Genomic DNA, 10,000 nt, shown 5'->3' on the forward strand with positions numbered 1-10,000 from the left:
TCCAAAATACCCAACCGTAGTTGTATTTTTTTTATTCAAAGTACTGAAACTCAACTTAACTAGTTTAATAACAATAATACAATAATAGAAATTGTACACTTTTTATCTCCAACAAAAATGCAGATGTCAACGTGTTTTGCAATAATATGGAAAGTAATGCTGTAATTTTTGAGCGGCCGTAATTTTAACAGGAATATACAATAATTACGTTGAATAAAATCAGAGCCACGTAAAAAAATCGCTAAAGCGTTTTCCGACTTTTCAGTGTGAAACATGTAATGGGGAATCACGGGCGCCCCTAGTTCAGTGTGAGCATCATCGACAAAAATATAAGGATTTGTAAGGGAATCCCGACAAAAAGCTTAAGAAGATAATTATATGAAAAAATCTCTATTAATTAAAAAACCTAACCTTATCGTCATTGTCGACAGCTTCCTTCCCGTGTAGTTTTTTTTCCAGATCCAACGCGATTCGACCCATTTTTCAATTTCTGGGTGGTCAACGGTTATATTAAAATCCCATGGCCGAAGACTAAATTTCCAGGAGCCACCAATTTGATTCAAATATTCCTGGATAAAAAGTTCCCACTGTCACAATTCCAAATCAGAATCAACTAACAAAGATTGAACTTTCATCTCAACCCATCATGAAAGCAATAGCAGTCCTCCGAGCAACGTCGGGCGGTGAGTATTGCTACAAACATCTTTCGAATGTGCTGCTTTATAACCAAAGTGGGATAAAGAAGGAATTGGGATTTTATTAAAACCTTTGACAACCCAGATTGAAATTGAAAAATGGTTCAAATCGCGTCAGATCTGGAAAATGACCAGACAGGAAGGAAGCTATCCACAATGGCAATAAGGTTAGTCTTATCTTCTTAAGCTATTTATTGGGATTCCCATACAAATCCTTTTATTTTTGTCGGCCATGCTCATACCGAGCTTGGGGTGCCTGTGGGAGAATCAAACTCTCTCTCGCACATGAAAGTTGTTTCACTTGTAGAATTTGTATTTTGCAAGATACAACCATGAATTATTAGTCAATTTGATCGTTGAATTGTGTACTTTGCAGACAACATATTTCCTTTGAAAACTGAATTAAATTTTTTACAACTCAGTGGTTACAAAACGAAAAACAAACTGCTCTACTCGCGGGCCGAAATCCGAAAGTGACAACAGAGGCCGATAAGAACACGTACGCCGGTTTAGTTTTGAGCTCTTTCACTCAATATAGAACACGATGGTGCGAAAATAAATATCAAAGAACACTCAAAGCAAGTGTACACAAAGCAAAGCAAGTGTACACAACACAATGGTCAGGGAAATGGGAAAAAAATGTGTTTTTACTCACCTCCGAACACAAGATCGTTAATAGTCGCAACTGTCATGCAACTTTGTCTAATGTCATCGCACACCAAAACACGCACTTTCATTGGTCTCTACTAAAATCTCCAGGGAACCTTACATTGCACTACGTATTTTTCTGCCTGCTGCAATACTTCGCGCGGCGTTAACCTGGCCGCCTCGCAAGCCTCGCGTCCTCGCTCAGCTTGCTCTTTGGCAAAAAAAGTTAAAGTTAAGTCTTACCAAGAGGGCTTCTGCTGACTCTTCGAAAACGTGAATAAATTGTTTGATTGTTTCAAAGTGGAAGGCAGGCGTTAACAGTTTTCTTGTGCTTTTCCATCTTTCTCCATTTTGGAGGCCAAGGCCCACACCTGGATAAAGTAACAAACGAGAAGTCTTCAAAGAAACGAAATTGCAGTGGCACACGTAGTCTCAAACGTTTTATTGAAATTACCCTGCATCCTTTCTACAGGCCTCTTTTTGAAACGGCCAAGTACACCCCAAGGTGTCTTTAAAGGGGTTGCTTTACAGTTTACCAGAAACGTAGAATTGCGGAATCTGTAATGGGTAACACTTGTCAATCTTTGGGAGACAGACGCATGAAACTGAACACGCTGATCGTCCGTTTCTAGGTATTCGGTTTACAGCAAGAGAAAATTAAGGAGACAGAGAGGGAGTCTCCCAGTGTAGCTCTAGTTGGAGATATATAGATTCTAACATTTCTAGTACATATACATATATTTAACAATTATTCGTCGAGCCCGAATGGGCTCTGAGTCAATAGCCCATGAGGCCGAAGGCCGAATGGGCTATTGACTCAGAGGCCATGGGGGATGGCCATGGGGGCTCAGAGGCCATGTTGGCCATGGGGGCCAACTAGTTGGTCAAAAAAATATCGAGACAAAACATCTTTCGCTAGTTAAAGCTACACTTTAATTGTTGTTTTGGTTTTCAAAGCCGGCGCTTTTCGCTACTAGTGGGCTATAACAAATAGCCTACTAGTAGCTCAACCAATCAGAACGCAGCATTGATAATAGACCACTAGTTGGATTTTACTAAATATATATATATATATATATATACAGACGTTTAGGTTTCACGAGTAACCATCGTTTTAATGCTACAGAACTGTTTCGCATGGTACAAGTACCACATTCATCAGGCAATTTTAACGCTCTTATGGAACGCCTATTTATGCCGACCACGCGCTTGTGCATTGCTTTTTCTATGTGTTTATGTGTTTACACTAACATACGAATAGGCACCTAAAAATGGTGACAGGAGGCGGCAAACCGATTCTTCTTTGAAGGTGGTGGGCAGCACTGGTTTGATTGTATCCGGATGACAGAGGACAATCGCGGACCTTGTTGGTCCAAACCATACTCGGTAGGCTGTCTTGTAACGTTCTGTGCAATTTAAGTGAAACAAAAGTCCATGCCCATCGAAGGTAGCCTGGGAACGAAATTAATCCAAATATGGAAAATAATCAAACATTTTGGGAAAAGAAACTTTCGATCATTTCAAAATCGACAAAATTATAGACAACTGGTAAAAAATAACATCATGAAATTGTGCTGGTGTACGCTGCTAGCTGCAGTCGACTGGGCAAGTCTCTTTCCGGGGGACCGTTTGATGGCAAAAGAGCGCGAAAACTCAAGACCGACGCTAGCCTGTGCAAAAAGACGAGGAATTGGGGCCAAGAGGAAGACAATATCAGTTCTTGCTAAACAAATGTCGAATTGTGTGTCATATCACGTTGAACGTTGTTCAACAAAGTTGAGCAAGACGCTCTATTCCGTTAAGTTGCCATTAGTTGAAGCAAGCGTTTTTCATTCTCAAGCAGCAGATGATGAAACAGGGTTCATAGACAAATGATCAACAAACACGTTAAATGCACGCCCAATTTCAGTGACATCCAACACGAAGTGTCTCCTTAAGTCTAAGAGTTTTCTAGCTATTTCCAATAAAAGAAATGACGACGGTGACAGCAACAACAACGCCACAAAACAATGACATCATTGGTTAAAAGAACATTAAAAACCGTGCTGCAAGTGCGGCACACATTTGAGCAATATTTTTGCGGTCCTCTGCTAAACGAGGTCGTGAAATCGTTAAATTTGAGGTTTTGACGACAACGTGAGCATGCAAAAGAGAATCTTTGATTTTTTATTTTCACTCTGAAACCGCCTGTACCAATTTAGTTTTAGGATACTTAGCCCACACTGTACCTACGACCTGAACGAGATGGAATAACGGGAAAGACTTAGGATTGTGCAAAGTCACATTTTCGTCGCCGAAATAAGGGAAAAGGGAAAAGGTTGTTTTTAGCCTAGGGTAAATGCAGCCGTTTATCTTTAGTTGGTAGGCAAAGGTAAAGTCTGCTACGAGCCTAGAAGGCCCATCAGGCCGGCGCTTATCTCCGGTTTCTGTAGCATGAGGCGACTAGGAATATTTTTAACTTCCCCCTGGATGGGATGCCAGTCCATCGCAAGGTTACCCCAAGCATTAACTTCGCCAGTACCCATTTATACACCTGGGTGGAGAGAGGCACCGTGAGAGTAAAGTGTCTTGCCCAAGAACACAACACAATGTCCCCGGCCAGGACCCGAACCCGGGCCACTGGATCCGGAGTCGAGCGCACTAACCATGAGGAGCAGCGTTTGAGGGAGACACTTTGTGACTTTAGGGACCTTAAGCAAGGGTGTCGACGACGACGGCTAAAAGAACGTTGTCTAAAAATATTATTTCCCGTTACTGCAATAATCCGAGTCGCTCGGCTTGGAAAGAGTGAATACACATTCCGTGAATTAAAAATTAAATGAGAAGAATAGAGAGAAAATTGAAAATTCATCGTCAGGTGCTCTCGTCCTCCACGTGACTTCAAATGTGACAGGAGCCCATGACTAGGAGCCTCCCAATGCATTATATCCTTGAGTCAACCTTTGCGGCTATCTTTCTATTTTTAGAACTAATCTTTCAGCAGGAAACTCACATTTACAACAATTTACATCAATTTGCACAATTTGCATACATTGTTTGTGCTAATTTTGTCTTTGTTCCACAATAACTTTATTCTGATTAGCCATTCTGAACAGTGTGTGCAGAGCCGAAGAACTCGTGGCGTTCTAAAATTAGAAAGATACGAGCAAAGGTTGACTCATAATAGGGCTTGTATAGGAGAAGCAAGCTCCTACTCATGCGCTCCTGAATGTGATCATTCACGTCATTAAGGAGCTTAAGCAACGACAACAGCGACGGCAACGAGAACGACATCTTAAAATACAAATTTGCGTTATTTTAATCGCTTCGAGACTATTTCAACCTTTTAGTGCATGACAAGGGTGTTTTAGTTGCTCAAAAAATGGCACTCGTCGGAACGGCACTTAATTTAGGGGACAAAATGACAATTTATCTTCAAGTACTGACGTCCTATTCTCTATTTTCGAATTCCCCCATAATACACTTTGTTTGCCCCCCAAATTTTGCATAAACTATTGTTTTCAAATGCTATTGGGGACACTGCATATTCCCAAGAGCATTTGAAAACAATGGTTTATGCAAAATTTGGGGGGAAAACAAAGTGTATTATGGGGAATTCGAAAATAGAGAATATAAAAACCTCAAATTAGGCTATTTCACGTTGTTGTTTAGCTGACGACGGCAAAGAAATGGACAAAGTGAAAAACACACGTGCAGTTGCTTTATCATAATTCTTTCGCGGTTATTCTATCTCGTTGACTTCTTACAATTTGGGCGACGTATCGTGAAAATAAATTGGTACGAGTAGTTACAAAGTGAAAATAGAGAATGAAAGATTCTCTGTTCCATGCTCACGTTGTCGTCAAAACCTCAAATTTGGTAATTTCACGTCGTCCTGACGCAGAGTACCGCAAGAATCCGTCCTAAAATCCGTGCTGCACGTGCAGCACAATTATTTATGCTCTTTCAACCAATGATATCATTGTTTTGCGCCGTTGTTGTTGCCGTCGCCGTCGTAAAATCTTGAGCTCCCTTATAGAACGGCAAAGAAATGTATCAAAATGTAAAACGCACGTGCAGGCCGTGCCGAACTATTGTTTTTGCTATTTTAACCTATTGTTTTGTGGCTTTCTCGTAGACGTCGTCGTCGCCGTCCTTGCTCGAGGTCCCTTTCATTTTTCCGTATTCCCAGCAAGGGGACATCTTCGTGGCGCTTATTGAAATCCGTTCATTTCCGGACATATCTCCTCATATGTCATATGCTCAATTGAGATGTGTCACGTTGTCAAATATGCAGATCATAGTACGTAAAATTTGTCCCGTAGGGCGACATCACAATGAAACAGAACTTTCGTAGTTTCTAAATCTGTGTGGTGAAATTTTTAACTTTAATACCCTGCCGGAAACGGTGTGCTATTACTGAGTGCTAATTGCTATGTCTCATTTTTGACCTGAAACAAAGAAAACATATCGTGATTTGAGAGGAGAAACGTATCCTGAGAGCATTAGATGTGCGAAGAGATTTGAACTTATTTGCTTTCACTCCCTTCCATCTCTAGAAAACTTAATAAAGCAAGTTTCTGACGAGAAGATGTTCAAAATATCGTCTGGTGTTTATGGTGTTGTTGATAGTTACAGCTTTATGGCTTTGACGTATCTGACTTGGTGGACATCCGGTAATTTAGTTACATGAGACCTGAAATAATGAGTATATGTTGCGTATCATCTTGATGGATACGAACGTAAATGCTCTTTTAGTACTTCGTTGTTACCCTGGCAGAAATTTTCCCACCAACCGCTGATTTCGCGCGGGAAGCATCATCTCACGCAATATCGAACTGTGCCTGGTGATGCATAAAACTGTGTTCGGCATCATAACGTGTAACCAGGCGAGTTCGTTGTTCAGACTTTGCTACTGTAAGTATTCGTAAGTCCCACAAGTCGCACTAAAAATGCTAAGTGAATATTTTTAGAAATATCTAGACAACACAGGCAGACATATCCATCCCAAAATGTTTATGTTTTGCTTGCGCAGGGAGGATCATAGAAGTGACGTAAAAATAAATAAATAAACGATCGGAAGTTTATCCATCGATGCAGGAAATTTTTGCTGCTAGCCTGAGTAAGAAAAAAATAGTAACACTAGTATGCTATTTATATGAAATTTCCAAACATGACTGAAAATGTTTTCAAAACTCCGTTAGTATCCAATTTGTTGTGTTTTTCCTGCCCTTGTGAATTAAAGCGTATGTTCTTCTTTAAAATGTCCTTAAAATGACAGCATTCCTCAAATTTTATCCATGACATGCACTTGAGCAAGTTAAAGATGATATGCAGGTAATTTAAAACAAAGACATCCCAGAGAATGGAGAATAGAACAACGGGGAATTTGTACGGGGAACGCGGAATCTTTGAGAGCGGCAATCCTTAAAACGGAGAATCTTTAAAAGCGGGAATGTTCACAACGTTGAATGTCTAAGAGCGGAAATCCTTAAAACGGGGAATTTTTATACACAAGCTACAAAGTCGAATGACAAGCAAATTGACCTGTGCCCAATGAGTGGCTTCGTAGCTCAGCCAATAGAGCATTCGACTTCCGTTGAAGCTATCAGAATTTCTCAGGTGTCTAGACAATTGCTTAAAATCGTTCTGCTAACTGCGAAAATCACTTCTCCATTTCGACACACAAGCTTAACTACACAACTTGCGACAATCTCGCCCAAATCTCCAATTATTGAAGTCCGAGATTTCAAGATTCTCATTCTAAAGATTCTCAAGTTTTCCAATCCCCGTTCTCTGTTCTCTGTTCCCTGTTGTATCTTTCCCAGATAACCGATATCAAAGTACACAGTACTTTCTATTCCAGGCTGATTTGCTAAATAGACAGGGTTTTTCAGTGCACCAAAACATTTATTGTTGTCGAGTGGGTGACTTAACTGCACATCGCCATATTTTCGACATTTAGGTTAAAAATGCAAAAGGTCTTGTGATAAACATTTCAAAGGACGTTTTGTCTTCCCACAGACTTAAAAGGGCTGCGGGGCAACTGCGGAAATGAATATTCCCCGTTAAAAAGTGTCATCCGAGTAATCGTGGCTCATATGTGTCTGCGCTTGAGCAGCAAAGGCTTTGTTCAATTAATCTCTTATGCAGGTGATGAAAAACAAACAGGGCACTTCTAAAAGAAATCTTTTCGTAATGCACGTGATAACACGTCTGAAGACAGATGAAAAAGCAACAATTTCATACAGCTAATCCACAAAGAAAGTCTTAGATTGTCTATCAGTAGGTCTGTGTTGACGGTTTCGGTTTATCGATTTCGCGTTAAAAATACTCCCCGCTTTGATTCCTCGTACCGGAAGACCCTATTAGCACAGCAAAATAAAGAGTTGAGCAAAACATTTGCTTTCAATGTTGAGAAACGGCTACGAAATAGTCGACCGGAAAACGGTGTAACGAGAGTTTGGCGAGTCTCGACATTGACATTTTCCATTTGGCGCCTGATGTAACAAATAGTTACCGCCTTGGCTCTGGGATTTCCGGCCTGGATTTTTTGGGCTTGTTAACAAGACTAAGTTTTTGTTCATAAAAGGGTTTACATGTAATCAAAGTAGAGAAGAACAGTCCTTAGTTGTTGGCACAAGTATCTTTGATGCAAAGACGTAGTGGAATGGAATGGATGGGATGCACGATTTCCGTCCACTCTGCTCCATCATTTAAAAGCTAGGATTGTTTTTGTATCAATTCACATTAAAGCGGCACACTCGCGACTTAAACCGATAAAATATCAACAAGGGCCACTATAAATGAGTTGATGATGTATCGTGCGCCTTCGCTCAAACTGGATCTGAACTGAGCTCATCAGACATGCATGACAAACGTCCAAATAATGTGGAACTCTAACCACATGTGCAGGACATCGAAAAATTGTTCTCTGATGCACGCTGCACATGCGGTCTAGTTCAAACGATGGAGACAAACTTGTTAAGCGGAGCAATGTTCTTAAGAGGATGGACACTTAAATAGGATGACGCATGTATCTTTTCTTACCTCATCAAGATGTCCTTTGATCCAGTGGCATGCTGGACCTTCAAAATTACGTACTTTAGCGTTGGCCTTTGCTACAACAAATGCCAAAGAAGCTACGAGGCTGATTGCTGCGATACCAGCCACACTAAGAAGAAGCAAAAATGGATTCCCTAGTGCTGTGGAGATGATCCATTCCAGTCCTTCCAACATTCCTGATCGATAGATTGCGTGCGTCCCTGCAGAGATTTCCAATGTCCTTGATTGGTTAAATAACTAATTATGAGAAACTGCGAAAGTGGATTACGAAACAAAATCAGAGATTTACTGGATTAGCTGCCCCAAAATGAACGCTTTCACTCAAGCCTTGCGTGTATTTCCGAAAATACATGGCATCTATCTGCGTGGATATCAAACTGGCGCGCCTGATTACTGTGTCCATCACGGGTCACGTCAAAGTGGTTAACGTAAGCAAAGTCTATCTCTGAATCTTGTCTTAATTGAACATCATTCCGTCATCGTACTGTTTAAGTTCGATCACCGAGAAGGTTTTGAATATTTTTTATTCAAAGTACTTGCTTACGCCTTGGCCAAAGTATATTAAAAATGGACCGAATGTTCCGGTGTCCCAATCTCTGGACTAATCTCTAGTTTATTAATGTGCGCGTTGCAGAGCATGTCGAAAAGTTAAAGCGTTCATTTCCGGCGTTTCCTTTTTGAACAGAATCAACCACATGGCTTTCATACCATCGAACAATGCACACTGCTTTGTCTCAACTGAATCAGTTCCAATTGGGAGATCCTAATCTCTGATAGAAAGATGTGCACTTAACAGAGTATGTGGAAGAGTTCAGTAAGCGTTCATTTCCAACGTTTTAAGCCGAATAGAAATCAAACACGTGTATTTCATAGCAACGAACACAGTACAACTTTCAATAACTTTCGTTCCTCGTGAGGTCTCAAGGGAATCAGTTATAATTGAGAAAGCATAAAAGGCGTCAAATTTTGTTATAATATGTTTATATAACGGTACAGGCATGAAATTATTGTCTTCCTGCTTGCGCTCAGAAAAACAAACACAACAAACAGAATATTATACCTGCTGTCTTGTTGTCTCCGTTTTCTGCCCAAAAAATCCTTCACGATCCGCTTCAGCAAGGGAACATTGGAGGCCAATAAAATTTCTAATAAATCATAAACATACTAGTCAAATTAATCAGCACGAAGCGGTGTGTTGACTTAAAAACAGCTTTGGACTGAGGTTAAATACCAACTATGAGAAGAATGTCGAGGACGCACGGAAAATACCCAGAGGAAAATCGTGGCTATATAATTAATAGAATTCATTCACCTTAAATCTTGTTAATAACAAAAACAAAACCCAGGTACATAGTCACCTCATTAAAAATCATAGAAAACCTGTAAATGATTTTGTACAATTCAACAGACTGTTTTCATTTAGTGTCAAAATTGTGACAACACAGCATGAAAAGATATTAGCAACATTTGCTTTTATTTCGGAATTATATACACACATGTATTTCCGTGAAGTACATTATAGCTAGAATTATTTGACAACGAGGCGTCATGAGCCGATAATCGATTACTTGTTCATAGCACGTGGCAGCAGAAGGCAAAAATATCATCTCACA

General features: G+C 40.2%; 1 protein-coding gene across 3 annotated transcripts in view; it reads right to left on the reverse strand.

The window, feature by feature from the left end:
• The window catches only part of LOC137991352 (cytochrome P450 4F4-like), a 33,779-nt gene that overhangs the window by 20,081 nt on the left and 3,698 nt on the right, over nt 1–10,000 (reverse strand). Inside the window, exons 2-5 of one of the 3 annotated variants that reach the window (XM_068836456.1) lie at nt 9,448–9,532; nt 8,373–8,587; nt 2,609–2,795; nt 1,587–1,714 (exon numbers count right to left, since the gene is read on the reverse strand). In XM_068836456.1, coding sequence (XP_068692557.1) covers nt 1,587–1,714; nt 2,609–2,795; nt 8,373–8,561 — 504 coding nt within the window. In that variant the 5' untranslated portion in view covers nt 8,562–8,587; nt 9,448–9,532. Of the gene's footprint in view, nt 1–1,586; nt 1,715–2,608; nt 2,796–8,372; nt 8,588–8,676; nt 9,375–9,447; nt 9,807–10,000 lie in introns of those variants that run through there. The other 2 variants (XM_068836459.1, XM_068836464.1) reach the window with 2 other exon arrangements.

The sequence above is a fragment of the Montipora foliosa genome, chromosome 1 (genome assembly GCF_036669935.1).
Source record: "Montipora foliosa isolate CH-2021 chromosome 1, ASM3666993v2, whole genome shotgun sequence".
NCBI classification, from domain to species: Eukaryota; Metazoa; Cnidaria; class Anthozoa; order Scleractinia; family Acroporidae; genus Montipora; species Montipora foliosa.